Here is an 18,238-nt window from a genome sequence, read left to right as displayed (position 1 = left end):
CCAGCTCCCTCCTCTCAGGCGCCGGCCCCTCTGCTCCCCAGAGGCCCAGCCCCATCCTGTCGCCGGGACACCCGGGGTCCAGTGTGCGCCTCCCTCTGTGCCTGGTCCTCAGCGTCTTCATGATGGACATTTCACACGTTGTGTCCAGTTGTCATCCTTTTGGACCGGAGAGTAAACCCTGCTGCATCATCTCGTCCAGAAGGAGAAGCTCCTAAAACAGAACTTTAAAGTCTTGTTTGAAAAAGAGAGGCTGAAAGTTAACGAGCCACGTAACTACCTGCAAAGTAGGAAAGAGGATATCAAAATAGATGCGCTGTGTGTAGAAAGAAACAAGGAGTGACAGACCCGAGCGGAAGTCAGTGAAGGAGAAAACAACACATAGAGAATGAGCAGAGCTGAGCAGTTTCTGAAAAGATCAAAGATGCTGAAGCTGACAAAAGCCGCTGGAGCAAGAAGAAAAGGAATCACAGGGGCCCCTGGGCGGCTCAGTCGGAGAACTGCCTGCCTGCAGCTCCAGCTTGATCCTGGGGTCCCGGGATCGAGTCCCCACTCAGTGAGGAGCCCACTCTCCCTCTGCCTGCCGCACCCCCTGCTTGTGCGCACACACGTTCTCTGACAAATAAAGAAATAATATCTTTTTATTAGAAAAAAGAAGAAAGGAATTACAAGTAACTAAGCAATTGTTAGGCACTAAAAGCATTTCCCCCAGACCTCCAGGGCCGGCAGGTGGGGGCTTTTTGGAAACGGGGTCTCTGCAGAGGGTCGAGCCCAGGTGAGGTCTTTATGGTGGGTCTGGAGCCAACAGGACTGTATCCTTGTCAACGGGGGATCTGGGGGTGTGAGCTCAGGGAGGAGGTCGCGTGAGGACAGCAGTGGCTGCTTCAGCCTCGGTAGGAGCCAGGCCTTGGCACCCTCAACCCCGGGCCTCCGGCCTCTGGGACGGAACAAACGCTGATTTCCAGAAGATGCCCTGGCAGCTCGCATTTCTGCCTAGAGGCTGCGGGCGTGCCCGCATGCCGCCCTGGGGATGCGGCCAAGAGGCCCTGAGAACCGGAGAACGCTACGGGCAGGTTTAAGCTGAATGCACCAGTTCTTTAAGCGAAACAATGGAACTTCGAGAAGCTCCACGAAAACGACACAAATTCTGGCGGCAGCAGAAGTGAAAGTCCCAGCAATGCCCAGCTGCGCCAGAGGCCACATCAGGAATGTTCTCAAGAACAGAACACAGGACAGGCTCTCCGCCCACCTTGTGTGGTTCGTCCCGTCAGCCGGGAGCCCAACACAGCTGCTACCAGAAACAGGACTACAAGGGAAATAGAGAAAAACAGGCCTGTTATCCAAATAGGAGGTCCGAATGGGCAGGAAGAACAGAAGATATCCAGCCCCGTTAGATGTCGGGGGCAAATCCAGGCCTCAGGAAGGTCCCCTGCGTGCCCACCGGATGGCAACGCAAGAGTGGGGTGGGTGTGACACGGGCCCTGGAGGGGCGGGTGTGACGCCGGAAGGCCCTGGGGGGTCGAGGCAGGTCTGACATGGGGGCCCCGGGATGGCGCTGGACCAAGCCTGGGGACATCGGCTCCCCTGATGCCAAGCATGCATGCGCTCCACCCGGGCGGGGCCCCAGAGCGCTGACCACTGCGCCCACTGAAGACACACACGTGCGTGCTGGGTGACTTTATCCTGGCCCCAAACTGGACAAAACCCTGACATCTGCCCACGATCCCCAAAGTGTGGCTGTTTCCACAGTGGGGTGCCACACAGCAGGGCAAGGGAGGGCCACGGGCGAAGAGAGAATTCGGAGCCACGGAAGCCAGATGAGTCCGGTGAGGGGCTCTGGGTGGGGAGGGACAAGCCGGGGCCGCTGTGCAGGAGGGCCGCCGAGTGGTCTCTGCAGGCGGCCAGCCAGGAGGCCGAGGGGGAGGCGGGAACCCGTCACTGGGAGCTGCCCACTCTGCTCCCACGGGGCTGTGTGCAAATTCCCCACAGGGGGGCTCCCCACGCAGGGGTCGGGCTGTGTCTACACTGGCACAGAAGCCTGTCTGGACCGTAGGACGAGATAAGGTGAATGAGCAGCCTGGGGAGCCACGGAGGTACCCTGGGCCCTGGGCCTGACTATGGGAAGGCCTCGAGAGGGGGCACGACTCTGCATCGCCCTGTGGCTAGACCAGACCCCCCCCGCCCCGAGGCGCCCCCAACAGGCAGCAGGAGGCCAGAACGTGGAGAGGCAGTTATGCAGGGAGGGGCCGGGGGCCCCCCAGAGGCTGGGAGAGGCGGGGGCTCTGGCCAGGAGCATCTGGTGGGACCCACCTGCCCACATGGAAGCTGGAGACTGGCGGAGGAGGAGATGCGTCTGTAGCGTAAGCCAGTCAGCAGTGCTGCCCCGGGACCCGCAGGGAGCCCTGCCGCTGCCCCTCCGGGGTGGAAATGAATGAGGGTCACTTGAACAGCCCGTCCTGCTCAGCTCACACGCCCGGCTGGGAGCTGCGGGCTCCTGAGAGGCACACACATGCGGTTTCCGCTGTGAATGGACTGCAGCGACAGCGTGCTCAGCGTGTGTGGGGACAGGTGGGGGGCACGTGTGCTCCTGAGCCTGGGCCTCCTGCAGACAGCGATCGGCTCCGCCTTCTGCCCTGGGAGGAGCTCAGCATCGCCGGTGTGGACACGGCAGGACCCGAGTCCACAGCAAAAGTCGGAATTCGAAGCCAGCCCTACGGCAGATGCTGGGAACCAGCCCCAAACAGTGACAGCAGCAGTTTGCCCGTTGCCAGGGCAGAGCCTCAAGGGTAACCGCATAGAGCACACGCCTGCCTGCCCTGTCACACCGCTCTGCTCAGCTCGCCCCGACCTGGGGCGTTCCTGAAAAACACCACCTGTCAGGCCAGTGGCGGCCATGTGACAAATTCAACACCGGGTATGTAGAAAAAAGTTTGTGATGTCAGAGCTCGAGAGGTGGCCTTCAAATTTGCCGTGTGAACCCCCACCGCACGCCCGTTTCTGAGAACAGGAGTGAAGCCACTGAGATGCCCCCCACCCCCGTCATCCCAGGCCCAGCAAACGTTACAGCCAGAGAAATTTATTTTAAAATAGAAACATACGTACATGAAGCTTTTAAAATAGTCAATTTTAAACAAAAAGAAAGGAAGCCACTGGATCCCAGTCTCTAAGGAATGGATCTGAAGAGCCACTGGAGTGCTCACAGGCCCCGGCGCGGCCCCTGGCCCCGGCGCTGTGCTGCCCGCGGTCAGAGCCTGCTGCGGGACGGGCGTCCGCGCCGGGGCCCTTCTCCATGACAACACGAAACGACTCGGGAGGTGACGGGAAACGTTCGGGTTTTGGCAATGCAGAAGATGGAACGTCCGGGGATTTCACCAGAAGCCTCCAAAATACTCAGCCGACAACCCAGCTCTGCCGCCCGGTGGCCGACCCCACGTGGCCTGGGCGGTGACTCATTCGGCGTGGGCCTTCCGCGAAGGCTTCTCCTCATATGACTCCCCGAACTCGTTCACCCTGCTCTTATCCACGGGATAAAGCCTACAAGGACAAGATGCCCTCGGGCTCTGCCATCCGGAGGCGCTCAATCCCACAAGGAGGACCCAGTGAGCCCTGCTGCCACAGGAGGAGGATTCAGGGGTCCCCTCATGCCCACTTGTCATGTGTGCGTTTTTACAACCAGGACCAAGCTCTGTGCTCGAGGACCATCAGGGGCCCAGGGTGGCGTCCCCCTCTGCTCGGCCGCGCACGGCAGGTGTCCGGGAGAGGTGCTGTTACACCGTGGGACGCGCGGCCGGCCGGACCCACATGGCGGCACGTAGACCAGCTCGCCTCAGCCCGGAAGTAAGGGTGGTCTCCCCGCACACGCGGTCTCCTGCCCCGGGGGCCAGCAGCACGGGCGCCCCTGCACTCACCATCGCTGGTAAAGGTACACGAGGAACACCACGTCATCCCTGAAGCACGCCAGCCGGTGGGACGTGGGCATGGTGATGATGAAGGCGAAGACGTCGTCGATGAAGGTGTTGAAGGCCTGCAGGCCGGACGGGGAAGGAAGGAGCGCGGCCGTCGGTTGCTCCCGAAGACACCCGCCCCACGCACGGCCCCGTTCACCCCCGCCAAAGACGGCAGAGCGCTGCTCTGCAGGCACCACGTGTGACTGCAGGTGTCCCAGCGACACCAAAAGGCAGAGAATGGGCAAGTGCAGGAGGACACTGGACGCCGGGGGAGCCGACCCTGTGGCCCGGGGTGCCCAGGTCTCCCCAGACGGCGAGGCCTGCAAGGGCTGCCCCGCAAACACGGGCTGGGAGCGTGGCCGAGTCCCCGCTCCTCACAACTGGCTGTGGTCCTCCAGCATCTGGAGCCACAGAGGTGAAGCCCGCCTCCCCTGAAAACCACACGACACGCTCGGGAGGCCACATGGTCCCAAGCGCCACCGCGTGGGACGCACCCTGCCAGGACGACCCCATGGCAGCCGGATGCGTCTGGGGACGGGGCCCCTGGGGCAGGTGGGGTCTGCACTCTGATGCATGTTGCCAACAGAAACGTGGCTTGGATTAGAGAAAACGGCTTCGGCTGGGTGGACGCTCAGAGAACCACTGTCCTCGAGTCACTGCCACGGCCCACAGGTGCAAAGGACTGCCTCCCCACCCCCCCACCACCGTGAAGTGCCACCCAGCAGGACACTGACCTTGTAGGTGAAGGCCTTCCAGGGCAGGTGCGCCACTGACTTCATCTGGGGACAAGACAGACGCGGCAAGTCAGCGGCCGGCCGCACAGGAGACGCGGGGTGCTCACGGGCCGCGGCTTACCTTGTAGTTCACGAACAGCTGAGGCAGCATGAACAGGAAGCCGAATGCGTACACCCCTGCGAGACAGATGCGGGCTGCGACGGCGCGGGGTCCGGGCAGGAGGGCCGATGCCCTACGGCCCAGCTACGGTCCCCGCCCATGGGCTGTGCGCCGGCAGCCCGGCCTGCTGCCCTCCGCAGCCCGCCACAGGCCCTGCCCACAAGGCAGGAGCCCATCACGGGCTCTGTGCAGACAGGCTCTGGCCCTCCACCGTCCACACAGAGCCCAGGCCAGGCAGGGCCGGCCTACCCACTCCTCCCAAGGTGTGGACCCAGCCCGGGCACGGGGCTCAAGGGCCAGGCAGTGCGCTATGCTCCGGGGCCTGCCCTCGGGCAACGGGTGCACACTGGGCTGTTCCCCGCGGCCTGCAGCTGTTCTCGCACGAAGGAAAGGTACGGCTTGGGGCTCTGCGGCTGGAGCAGCCCAAGTGGGGCTCCCACAAACACATCAGGGATCTGGGGGCCTCCAAACAGAGCCCGGGCAGCAGCAAAGGTCCTGCCCGCACGACCTCGAACCGCATGGGCACGTGCAGAGCCAAGAGGAGCTGCTGAAATGCCACCGGCAGGGCTGAGGCCCACGACTCACCGTTAACGAAGCTGTTGATGAGCCAAGAGTACCAGCTGGAAGGGGAGGAGCGCCGTCAGTCCGCGCCCCGCCCTGCCCCCGCCCACCGTCTCGGCCGCGCCCCGCCCCTGCCCGCCCTCAGCCCGCGCCCTGCCCCTGCCGTGCACGCCCTGCCGGCTGGCAGCACCGCAATGGGCGGGAAACAGTGCAGGCACCCGCAGCTAGTCCTACCCCTGGAACACAAGTGCCAGGTGGCGGCCAGAGACCCGCACTGGCGGGGTTCTCTGTCAGAGCTCCCGGCAGCACGGAGACCACAGCTGGGGTCCAGCCGTCAGGGCTGCGTCTGCGCTCGGGGGCCACGCTGCCTGGCCTGGCTTCCCCTTGTCCCAGACACCAGGGCCATGGACACCCGGGGCCCTGCACGACGGCCTCGGCGCCCTCACTGCAGACTAAGGTCCCCTGGGCGAGGCCCTGCCCACACCGCAGGGGGCACAGGGCACAGAGGTGGCCGGGTTGGGCCAGAGGCCAAGGGGTGTCCCCAGGCAGATGTGCAGCAGCGCGGGGCTGGGCAGTGTCCTACCTCTTGTACTTGACGTTGAGCAGGGAGTAGGCAGCGCCCCCAATGCACAGAGGGTAGAGCAGGTAAGACAAGTACTTCATGGCCTGCCGGGAACAGGCCGCCTCGTGAGCTTCCCCCGTGTGCCAGGGAAAGACAAGCACGAAGAGCGAGCGCCCCCGGCTTCAGGTGGCGAGCCCGCACGGTGCTGGGACGGCGGGTGCCGGGAACACACCACCAGGAGTGAGGCTGGATGGGACGCGGGCGATAGGCAGCCCACCAGCCCCCGGAGGCCAACAGAACAGCTGCCGGAGACGAAGACGCAGCCCCCCCCCACTCCGCGAGCTGTGTAGGTGCACCCTGGGGCGCCTCCCGGGGCGTGTCTGGAGCTACACTGGGATCACAGCAGGGCCCGAGGGCAAACAGACACCAAGGAAGCAGAGCGGGCTATGGTCCCCATGCAGGAAGCATGTCCACAGCAATGCGGGGGCCACCGGCCTTAGGAGAGGGGCCCCCACGTGCAGGGCTCACCAGCGTCTTGGCGACACAACGTGGGATCATGGCCCCCACACGAACCACTGAGGACACCTCAGCACAGGTTCCCTACCAGACCCGGGACGCGGAGAAGCCCCAAGCCTCCCTCCCCAAGTCAGAAAGCCTAAGCCGCAGGTGTGTCCCCCTCGGGCTGCAGAGTGCCCCAGCCCCACCCTCGCTGCCTACCTGAGTGTCATACTCCTCCGTCTTCCTCTCCGACTCACTGTAAGTGCCAAACTGTCAGAAAATCCAACACGGTCCCGTCAGTCACCTGACTCCAGGCAAGTGCGAGCCGCACGGGGATGGCCGCAGACAGATGGGCAGGTACGCCCGGACGGCGACCCCCAGCCGGATGTCTCCAGGCTCCAGTCACATCCCCCATGCCCCAGAGCCACCCAGGACCCAAAGAGGTCCCCAAGGGCCATAGCGAGTGCTATGTGTGGCAGGGGCACGCCCACTAGCACGTCCCCTCACCGAGGGAACAGGACGGACCTCGTTCTCCTGCCTCGTTCCCTGTCCTTGATGGTTCACGCCTCAGAGAACTGGGGAGCTGTGAACCCCGAGTTCTCCTGAACGGGTCCATCATGGCAGCAAAAGCAGAGTGTGTTGAAAGACCCTCAGACCAACCCCAACCCCCATCAGGCCCACCAGGCCGTCAGCGCTGTCCGCGCTCCGTCCCCAACAGGGACGGCCACATGGGTCCAGCCCCGCCCAGGGATCCGCACGCTGCGGCCGCTCTGGCCTCCACCAGCTGCTCCACGTACTCATCTGCTGGGGGCTACCTGGAGCCACGCGCCCACAGGATCCCCAGCCCGAGGGGGGCATCTAACCGGAGCGCCGCCGGGAGACGCGGGGGAGGCGCTCTAGGCCAGGCGAGCGGCTGACTGGTGTGTGGCGGGAGGGGGCGGCCGAGGGGGAGCGGCGCGGTCCCAAAGGCAGAAGCCCCCACCTGGAGTCTGGGTATCAGGCCTCTCCAGAGCACGCTCATCTTCAAGGCTTTCTTCACCTTCCACAGCTGACGGCGGAGAGGAGCAGACATTCAGCCTCTGGGACGAAGGAGTCCCCAGAACGCACTGCGGGAAGCTGAGGGCCCACGGTGACTGCCTGCTTGGCCCCTCCAGCCCAGCCCGACGGAACTCACGGCCCGCACGCCCAACCATCAGGTCCGTCTGCCCACGCGGACACCCCCACTTCCTCTCTGCACCCAGGGAACCGGCCCTCTGCACGGCCGAGCCCCCGTCCCTGCCCACCCTGCCTGCCCCCTGCTCCCCCGGCACCTTCCTCCTGGTTAGCCCTGGGAGGCCCCGAGCCTCTGCCCCAAGTCCTGCCGTTTCCGGTCTCTGGGGGACCCAACCCTTCTCACCACCTCACCGAGGGGTGACCAGCGCAGCACAGCTGCTCCTGAGCTGGGCTCCACACGGTAACAGGTGGCCACGGGAGGGTCCCCACCCTCGCTCCCTGATGGGCAGACCAAGTGCCATCTCTGACCTGACCAGCACGTGGGCCAGCGCCAGGGGCAGGGGCACGGAAGCACGGCCGGGACAGGGCAGTAACCGGAGGCCAGAGGACGTCCTGGCCTGTAACCGTCCCTCAGGACCACACCTTGCTTACAACACAGGCCGTGAAAAACCACACCAGCCGGCAAGCAAGTTTCCGTAGAGCCTTAAGAAAAACGTGCACTGGCAACAGGCCTCTGGGGGAGGGGACGACGCGTCCTCGAAGCCGCCCGCGGCACTGCTCCGCCGCCTCTCCTTCCCGCCAGAGCCCCGCAGGAAGGCGCGCAGCCCCATTCGGGCTCACTATGGGCCGTGCACTGCGGCACACACTGCTCTTTCCTCCCAGGCGCCCACAAGACGCGTGCTCAGCGCGTAACCTACTCCGGCTGTTCTGCTGGCGCTCCCCTACTTCCGCCAGACACGAGACCGAGGAGCGGTCAGGGCGCTGGTCTGCTCTCCTGCTGCAACCGCTCTCCTGCGGCGGCTGAGTCCATGCCTCGTTCTTCTCCCGTGCGCCATCGGGAAGCGGCATGGACCTACCACCCCCTCTGCTGACCCCATGTCCCAGCCCCATCACTGTCCTCACGGCCTGGCCCCAAGGCGCCCACCCCACAGGACCCCTCTCCTGAGCCCCACACCTCTGGGCTGCCACAGGGCGCTGTGCTCCTAGATGCCTCGTCCCACACTTGGCTTCTCCACAAGCCAGCACAGTGCAAGCTGGTGGCTCTGCACCCAATGGGTCAAACACGCCCGGCAGACGGCTATGATGGGCAGGTGCTTATTGGGGCCCACAGCAGCTGCTCTGCCCTGCCCCGCCCGTGGAGGGCACCCCCTCCCGACCCCTGAGTATCAGACTCAGTGCGGAGCCGAGAGCAGGGCCAAGCACTGCCGCACAACTCACCTCGATGGCAGCGCCGATGCCCGCGGGGACCAGCACCAGCAGGCTCGTCTGCTCGTCCAGCAGGAACAGGAAGATGACCACCGTGCTGAAGCAGCGCCAGAGCACTGGGGACGGGGGGCAGGGCCATGCTGAGGGGCTGTCCCTGCCCCATTCACACCGCGCCTCCCGGGTTCCCGCAGTCCCCACGTCAGCCCCATGCACCCCTGACCCACACCCAACCCTGCCTACCAGTCCCCCGTGCCCTTCCCCTGCCTGAACCCAGCCCCACACCTCAAATCCCCCCCTCCCGGGTACGACCCCCACAAGCACACAGCTGAGGCCTCACGGGACACCTCCTTCCCTCCGCTAAGCCGCAGTGGGGCGCGAGGCCGTGTAAACGTCCTGCACGTGGAACACCAGGTCCCCACAGATACAGGAGTGCGCGCAGGGCCCTCGCAAACACCCCGACACACAGAGAGCGCGCAGGCAGGCCGGCTCTGGGCATGGACCAGGACTCGCTTCCTGGTGCTCTCAGGCCACCCTGCCCCACCTCTCCGCTGACTACGCGATAAACCCCTCTCTCTCGAGAACCCCGCCTTCTCCTTTTAAGGCCCTGCTTTGTGCCCCACGGTGCTCACGGACAACACTCTGCGGCTTCCTCTGCTCTGCCCACCGAAGCAGCAGAGCCACGCCCGCTGGGGCGCCACCAGGGGGACGCAGGCATGACCTGGGGACCTGGGGTCCCACAGCACCTGCTGTCTGCCCCCCGCTCCCCAGGAAGGGCCAGAGGGGCAGGAGGACTCAGTGGGGGCCCCCGTCCACTCTGAGGACACCAGAGAACAGAACAATCTGAGACATGGACGACACAGGGTCCCCCAGAGGCTGAGCCCAGCCCGAGACATGCTGTCGCCGCCGGAGAAATGAGTTGTCTCCTGATTGAGGCCCATGCCCCACGGCCACACAACAGCACACTCTGAGACCCAGCGTGTATCACAGCCGAGGCGGGCCCCGGCGTGCAGCCTCCATCGCCCAAGGTCACAGGCCTACCAGATGCGCTGTGTGATCCCGACACGTCCCTCCCCCAGCACCGCTAGCGCGTAGGGTCCCCAGCTGGCGCTGTCAGAGACAACCCCACACCTCATGTTCCCAGACGAGCCTTCAACGCCCGTCTTTACCAACCGCAGGACGGGCCCCGGCAGCGGCCAGAAGCCCAAGAGCACCCACCTGCTTTGGTGGACATTCCTATCATGCTCTTCTTTTTCTTCCAGAAGCTGATGTCGTTTTTAAATGCCAGGAAATCAAACAGAAGCTGCAAAGAAAGGAGCACGGCAGTGCGCACCTTGCCCCGCTCCCAGGCCGCCCTCCACCCAGGGACTGCGGGTACGAGCCAACCCGGGTCCCAAGGACACAGCCAGATGCATGCCAGGCGCCACAGAAGCCCGGGGCCTCGTGTCCTGTCCAGCCCGCCAGAACTGCGGGCGTATGACCGCAACTGTGAGCCGCATGCCCGCGGGGATGTCTCCCTACTGCCCTCGCCGGGTCCCGTGGCTCTGACCTGGAGCACAGGGGTGGGCAGTGCCCACCTCGGAAGCACACGCGCGCTCACAGACCCTGACCAGACCAGCCGTTGGGACTGGCTCCGGCCTCGCCCACCCTGGCCCTGCCTGCTCTCCAGTCCAGCACTGCCGGCACGTGGGGGTCAGCTCCCTCCACCAGCTGGGAGGCTCCTTGCGTGAAAAGGGATTCTGTGCAAGGATTAGTGCTCGGACGATAAAATCACGGCGCCAGAGCGACGTAACAGAGCACTCGTATCCTAGAGTCCTCCGCGAGCCTCACAGATTCTGGGTTCCTTTCTGCCCAAAATGGCTTCAAGACCCGCAGACAAAACCCAAGTCCTTCAGGGGGTCAGGGACCCGGGTCCAGACACCCGCCCCCTGGCCCCAGGCATGGCGGCCTCCAACTCTCAGGCCCGCAGGCCGCACAGAGCCTGGCCGGAGGCCGACGGCACCTGCAAAGCCAGCAGCCCCGTGACCACCACTCACGTGAAACGCCGCGACGAAGAACGTCAGCGCTAGGAAGTACAAGTTGGTGTCGACGAAAATGCCTTTGACTTCATCCGCGTCTTTCTCCGAAAACCCTGAGAGGAAAGAGGGAACGCGCCGTAAGCTGAGCAAGTTGGCGCGTGAGGTCGGCGACACCCCAGCCACAGGGACACGCCCCCGAGCTTGAATGCCGCGGGCAAGGCCAGTGCTCTGCCCCAGGGCCAAGTGCACGGCGGGACGCGCCAGTGCTGTCCAAGCAGAGGGCCGCTTCGCGGGCCCGACAGAAGCCCCCCCCCCCCCCCCCCGCCCCGGGCGGCGCTCACCGAACTGCTGCAGGGAGTACACGGCGTCCTGCATGTGGATCCAGAAGCGCAGCCGCCCCAGCGAGATCTTGTCGTAGGCCACGGTGAGCGGCAGCTCCGTGCTGGAGCGGTTGATGACCTGCAGGAGTGCGGCCGTGAGTGCGCGTCCCTCCCGCTGCCGGAGCCCGCCCACCGCCGCGCATCCGTCCCATGCGGCGGAAGCCCCCGCTTCGCGCCCGCCCCGAGCAGCGACGGTCTGCTCTCTGAGGCGGTGGCTCCCACCTCGTCCTCACTAAGCGGAGCTTCTCTGAGTGACAAGTCCTCGTCCTCTGAGCTACGCAAACCCCACGTGTGCCTCGGAACCCAGGCCTGCTCATCCCTCCGCCCCTGCCACCTCGACGCGAGGGGGCATCTAGATGCACCAGGAACGCGCTCTTGCCGATGAGCCAGGCGCGGGCCGGCAGGGTCCCCACGCCTCCCCACAGAGACTGGGGTGCGGGCTGCACGGCCGGGCAGGCCTGCCGGTCCAGGGGACAACACAGCCTCAGAACGCGGCGCCCCAAGCCAGCAGCGTGCAGGTGTGACGAGCTGCCGGGGATGGGTGGGGCCACCCCGGGGAGGAGAGCGCGCTCTGTCTGGAGGCGTGTGGGGTGCTCTACTGCCCTGGGGCGGGGAGGCACCCCAGCACACGGGGCACTGACCCCCACTCCTCTGGGGCTCTGGCAAGTATGTGAGCACCACGAACCACAACATCACGTGAACGCGACCCTTGCTCACTGAGCAAAGCCCTGGCGGTGAGTGCGAGGTCAGTAGCCCGGGACCCAGGTGCCGGCCCACCCCACCCCGAGACAGCACCCCATGTGAGGGCAGGTGGGTGCAGGCCAGGGCCAAACCCTGGGGGGCCACTGCCTAAGCCCCGGTGGGCTGGCTGTTCTGCAAAGATGTTCTCTCCGGTGGGCAGCTGCGTGAGACGAAGCACTACCGCCGCAGGACGGCGAAGCTAGAAGCACTGGCGGCCCGCATACATGTTTTCGACTCCGAGGGGCAGCTTTGCATCCTATGAGGCCACTAAGGCCCCAGGACGATGGGGATAGCGCAGATGCCCGCAAATGCTGCTGCACAGCACCCCCCCCCCCCCCCCGCTGCCCTCCCACCTGTCGGAATAGCACCTGGGCCTGGGCAAGCCTGGAGCACTACAGCCCCGGAGTCAGGGAGCACCAACTGCGCGCTCCCGCGGGGCTGGCGTCACCCAGGTTTGCACAGAGTGCACAGCACACTCTGGGAGGCAGGGGGCGGGCGGGGGTTGGGCAATGATTGCCTGCTCTGGCCCACGGGCCCCGAAGATGCAGTCGGCCACCAGAGGGAAGTGCGGGCCCCAAGGGTCAGGGTTAACAGTGCAGAGCGAAGACCATGTCTAAGCTCTTTGGCCAGCAAGTGGAGGTAGAGCTGGGGCAGGGGGCCAGAGAGGGGGAGCCCCAGGTCAGGTGCCTCTTTTCCTGCTCCCCGCCGTGCACCCCCGAGCACCTGAGCTCTCCACGCCCCAGTCTCATCTGCTAGCAAGGAGCACGGACTCCAGCGGGGCCACGCACACAGCCCCTGCTGTTGCACGTCCACAAGTAATGCTGATGTGTCCACGAGCCACAGGAGAGGGCGGCCAGTCCAGCTGTACCCAGTGAGACTGGAGAGGCCACCTGTGACCTCAATAACCCCGAAGACACAGACAACAGACACACCTCCACAGGCCTGGGAGAAAGCGTCAGACCTTCTGGGCAGCGGTCCGCACCGAGCCTGGTGCAGTGATCTTCCACGATACCCGTCACGCGGTCACTATTGCTCCCAGTTCAGCTCTGTTTCACGGAACCCCCGATCTGCCCCGGCCGACAGGGTGTGAGTTCCCTTCTGCCTGCGAGCTCAGCCCTACCCAGAGCTGTCCTGGGGGCCAGGGGCAGACCAAAGGCTCCACGGTGGACGGTGACAACACGTGGGCCAGCCCTGAAGGGAGCAGCTGGCGCAGGACCCACCCTAAGCCAGTCTGCACCTGCGAGCTGAATAGAACCGCCGCGCAGAACCTTCCCAGTTCCTTTCAACTGAAGGAGGGCACGGGGACCCCAGAGCAGCCCCCGCCAAGTCAGGGACCTGCGGGTGAGTTCTGGCAGGGCCGGTGCGGGGGTAAGTGCTTACCATGAGGTCCTTCACCCGGTTGCTAAGCTGGTCGATGAACAGGATGGGCAGGTAGTGCACCGTCTTCCCCAGCTGGATCCTGGGGAGCAGTTTCCAGAGTCACCGTCAGAGGAACGAGAGATAGCGCAGATGCTGGATGTACCCCAGAGAAACCCCGCCACGGCTCCACGGGCCTCTGGTCACACGACCCCCAGACACACCTTCCCCATGGAAGCAGGGGGGGTCTAACCAGACCTCTAACCAGAGGGAAACTCCAGGGGCCACGGAGAGCGACAAGCCCATGTATGCCCGGACTGGGAGGGCCCAGGGACGCAGTGGGAAATGGAAATAAAATCCAGCTGCTGTCTACACCTGGTGGGGGAAGCGGGAGGCTTTTCATGAGCCTTTTATACCTTCTACGTGTCTAACAACGCAACTGTTTTGTACATTCAATAATAAAATTTAACTTTTAAAAAACAAAAAAGTAAAAAAAAACAAAAAAACAAAAAAAAAACAACAGAAAAGTCTTGTGACAACACCAGTTACTCCTGACACGTGAATCAGGAAAACCAGTCTTGTCACAGCTGTTCCTCGGCGCCGCATGGCCAACGGTATCAGATCTTAGTTAACATGCAAGACAGTCTAAGTTGGTCAAGGGATTTCAACACTCGTGCTCACCTCGTGATGGCTCCAGGACGACCTAAAGACCGATTCTCAGTTCACATAAACGAGTCCGGTCAAAGTGAAAAACAGAGCGCTAACGAGGAGTACCAAGGACGCAGACAAAAGTCTCCAGGGGCTGTGGCGTGACACAGCCTCATGCTCTGGTAGCCGTCTCGATCAGCAAGACTCCAAAGTTGGGGGACAGGGCCTGGGGCGCTCCAGGCAGCACTGTAGACCCCTGTGGGCTCTTATCGCGGGGTGGCTCAGGGAGGCTGGTGTGGTCCATCTGTTTCTGGGGTCTGCGGGGCCACACTCCACAGGCGTCCCCCACACTCCACCCCAGCCCCCAGAGAGCTGCTCCCCCTCCCCGACGGGACCAGCGGCACTTACATCTTCATGTACCGATGCACATCGGCAGGCAAGGAGGCACCGTCGAAGACGAAGTCCTCCACCATCACATTCAGGGTCAGTCTTGGTCGCCAGTGAGAAACAGGCTCGTCCAGGGCACTCGGTGGCTTCTTCTCAGCTTCCAGCTGCTGCTACACGAAAAAGAATGACTCAGCAGGAAAAGCCCGGTGCTGGGGGGGGGTGGGGAGGGGCCATCCCTGGGCCCTGTCTGGGGACCCAGGACCACATCCTGACACAGCACAAGCAGGGAGCAGTGCCTGGCAGAGTGTGGGGGCCCCACAGCTCCCAGCTCCGCCACAGTGACAGCCTCTCTCCCATCTCCCGACACAAGCCAGAGGGGCCCTACTGTGCACCACCGACCCCTGCATCAAGCCTTCAGCCTGGCCCGCTCCCCGGGGGTTCTGAGAAGGGTGAGTCCCAGGCCAGCTGCAGGAGGCGTGGGCGCTCGGAACTTGCAGCCCTGCTGCTGGCACCGAGACTCTGCTCCCTGACCACGTTTGTCAAGTCGTCTGGAGGACAGATGTTGGGAATGGGCAGCAGTCCTAGACAGAGCTATATTCAGCACAGTGGCTAGGACTGCCAGGAAAATCTTCCAGATCTAACTGACACATTTTGTGTTCCAGGATCATCTCGTGAACCTCCCACCTAAACAGACAGAGTGGTTCAGCTACAGTAACTTCTTTAATAAACCATTTTCAAGTATCACTAACAGCAAATGCTTATTTAGCTCTTGTACACCCCACAGACTCCTTCACACCCCTAAGATCCACCAACTCACTGATGCCCCAGGAAAGCCCTGAGAAGCCGGGCCAAACTGTCCCCCCGAGAAAGGAGCTGATAGGGTCTTTCCAAGGGGATCCCACACGAGGCGGGCTCACAGATGCTTCCTGGAAAGCTACGTGTCCGTGTACAAATGATCCCATGTTCTGTTCCAAACACACTCAAATACCAACATGCCTTTGCTTCACCCACAGCTTCGTAAGTCACCTAAGAGAATTCCAGTTTCCTCGTATGCAAACTTCTACAAAAACGAATCCCACACAAGGCCCCATTTCCCGACTGTGAACAAAGTAAAGACTGAAGAGCCGTCCTGCCCGACAGCGGGTGGGGAGCCTCCCAGCTGCCAGGGAAGCCTGTGGGTGAGCTTCACAGAAGACACGCCCCCACACCCGGCTGGGGAGCACAGATGCTCCCCAGAGCTTGAGAGGGTCTACGGCCTGAGAAGGAACCTATCCCTCGATCACCTGAACCACATGCAACCAACTCGGGATGAAAACCGTCTGCAAACCCACGTCACGCCCGTTACATCAATCTGCTTCACTTTCCAGGGGTCGGGGCAGCTCCGGATAGAAGCCACACAGGTAGCAACACATGAACGTGTGTCCCCAGGGAACAGCACAGGCTTCGGCAGGCCAGTGACCTCACGCACTCACCTGGGTAGCAGATTCCCCGGTGAGCAGATGGACCTCTTCCGGTTTGGGGACCATGTAGGTAGTCAGAGGGCTCACCAGGTGCACCTGCTTCCCGTCATGCCACGGCAGCACGCCGGCGTGATGCAGGAATATGTAGGCGTACAGAGTCCCGTTGTTCCTCGTCTTCTTTGGTACAGAGACGTTCACTGTCCTGAAACAAAAGAGAAGAGTCTTCCAATGGTGTCCACGTTCGCTTACCCACATACACACACCGGACAGGCTACCCCAAGAGTCCTCATAAGTTCTGCCGCTTCCAACGAACTTCAGCTCAGAAGCGCTGGAACGGAAACCCACCTGCCGGCTTACTGAAACCCCAAGTGCCGGCCTTCCCAGGCCAGTCCCTCCAGACGCCTGCGGCTCAGCAACACTGGACGCACCTGCCGTTCCTGCCTCTGTCTCCTGGCGCTCCGAGAAGGTAGTTCCTGGCCTTGGTCACGCCGAGGGCGGCCAGGCAGGCTGAGGCCGACCCCAGGCTCATCGCTTCCCCCGCCCCTTGCACGGCCTCCCAGGGCTCTTGCCCGGGCGGGCTGACCCGAGGACTTTCCCTCCAGCGCGACCCCGAGCCCCGCTGCCCTGTGTGATGGCTCCGGGCACCTCCGGAGAAGAAAACGGACTCCTGACCAGCAGCTGCTTTTCTGATTACAGCTGCCCGGATCTTCACCGGAGCTGCGGGTCCACGCGCTTCCTGAAGCCGCGGAGGCATGTGTACGTCCACGTCAGCTCCACTGAATGTTCCGCGAAACCGTCTGCCCCGCCCGGGGACCCCGCAGCGGCCAAGGGACGCGCTGCCTCCGCTCGCCCCGCCGGCCCCCCCTCAGAAGCCCCCGCTCCGGAGCCACGGCGGGCTGAGGCGCAAGAGGCGCTCTCGGGCCGGCCGCGGCTCTCCCGGGGCGCAGCCAACACCCGCCCCGCGCGGCGCCCCCTCCGCCCGCGTCCCCGCCCGCAACGGCCGCCGCGCCGCCCGCGCCCACCTCTCGAACTTGGAGTCCACGTCGAAGTCCTCCACGTTGAGGACCAGGTCCACGTTGTTCTCGGCCCCGAGGCTGGACCGGGTGGCGGTGTACACGCTGAGCTGCGGGCACACGCGCGGGCCGTCGGGCGGCGAAGCCCCGGAGGGCAGCACGCGCCCAGCGGCGACCCCGGGGGACGCGCCCCGCCCGCCCCCAGGCCGGGACGCCCCGCCCGCGGCACGGCGGCTCCGGCGGGAAGGGCCGCGCCCGCGGGGTCGCGCCCGCCGCGCTCACCTGCAGCTTCGGCCGCCGCGCCAGGTAGGGCCGGATGCAGCCGCCGCCGCCGGCGCACGGCCGCGTGTGCACGATGCCGTACAGGACCCAGCAGGTGTGCGCCACGTACGCCGCGAACACGCCCACCACCAGCCCGGTGAAGGAGCCGCGGCCGCGCCACATGGCGCCGCCGGGCCCCGGGCCGAGCGCGCCGCCCGCCTCGGCCCCGCCCGGCCCGCCTCGCCTCGCAGCCGCGGGCCCCGCCGCCCGCCCGGCGCGCTGCCGGCTGCTCCGGCCGCCGCCGCTCACGCGAGAGCCGCCGCGCGCCGCCGCCACCACCGCCGCGGGGGAACGAACGCGCCGCGCGCCGCGGGCCGCCGGCCGCCCCGCATACTCCTGCCGCCCTCCGGCCGCCCTGCCGCCCCGGGATTCGCCGTTCGGCGGCCGCTTCCGGGTCCCGGGCCGTCCGCCGGAAGCGCGTGCCGCGCGGCCCCCTGGGAGGCGCCGTCCAGCCGACGCCCATCACGCACGCACGCTCCCGTCCGGGGCGCGTCGCACGCTGCTGACGTCCCCTGCCCGCGCCGGCCTCCCGGCGTACCTCGCGGTGTCCGGGTGCGGGGGGCCTCGGCCTGAGGGGGGCGGGGTTTTCGCGAGGGGAGGGGCACGGGGCGGGGCAGTGGCTGGTGACGCGGTCGCGAGCGGGCGGTGGGGATCGGAGGGCGGAGCGAGGCGCGGCTGGGGGGCGGGGTGGGTCGTGGGGCGGGGCCATGGGGGAGGCGGGCCGAGACACGAGTGGAGGCGGTGGAGGGCCATGAGGGCGGGGACAGGAGGGGCGGTCGGGCGGGGGGCGGGCGATGGGCGGGGGCGGCCGTGGGAGGGCGCGGGGGGCGGGGCCGAGGGGCGGGGTCGTTGGGCGCGGGGCGGGGACATAGGGCGCGGGGTCGCGGCCGCGCGGCGGGGTCTTGGGGCCTGGGGCGGGGACAGAGGGGTGGGGGGCGCGGGGCGGGGCCCAGCCGTGGGGGGGGCGCGGGCGGGGGCGGCGGCGCGGGGAGGGCTCGTGGGGACGGCGGGGGTCGCGGGGCGGGGTCTTGGGGCGTGGG

The 18,238-nt window shown here is 65.1% G+C and overlaps 1 protein-coding gene across 2 annotated transcripts; it reads right to left on the bottom strand.

Annotated features, from left to right (window-relative positions):
* Positions 1 to 3,057: 3,057 nt before the first annotated feature.
* On the bottom strand, positions 3,058 to 17,395 carry CLPTM1L (CLPTM1 like). 2 transcript variants are annotated; one of them, XM_082724571.1, is made up of 17 exons: positions 17,160 to 17,395; positions 16,887 to 16,987; positions 15,877 to 16,066; positions 14,426 to 14,574; positions 13,394 to 13,472; positions 11,234 to 11,351; positions 10,911 to 11,005; positions 10,093 to 10,177; positions 8,890 to 8,993; positions 7,442 to 7,507; positions 6,679 to 6,729; positions 5,983 to 6,065; positions 5,424 to 5,458; positions 4,800 to 4,855; positions 4,679 to 4,723; positions 3,906 to 4,021; positions 3,058 to 3,531 (listed from the first exon to the last, which is right to left on the bottom strand). In XM_082724571.1, the coding sequence occupies exons 1-17, from the start codon at positions 17,319 to 17,321 to the stop codon at positions 3,447 to 3,449; spliced, it is 1,620 nt and encodes a 539-aa protein (XP_082580697.1). In that variant the 5' UTR covers positions 17,322 to 17,395; the 3' UTR covers positions 3,058 to 3,446. The 2 variants fall into 2 exon arrangements, with proteins under 2 accessions (XP_082580697.1, XP_082580698.1); XM_082724572.1 differs by having other exon boundaries at positions 14,426 to 14,571.
* Positions 17,396 to 18,238: the final 843 nt, after the last annotated feature.

The sequence above is a fragment of the Mustela nivalis genome, assembly GCF_964662115.1.
Source record: "Mustela nivalis genome assembly, chromosome: 3".
Taxonomy (NCBI): Eukaryota; Metazoa; Chordata; class Mammalia; order Carnivora; family Mustelidae; genus Mustela; species Mustela nivalis.
Note: the sequence above shows the minus strand (reverse complement) of the source record. Positions and strands in the feature narration are given on the sequence as shown.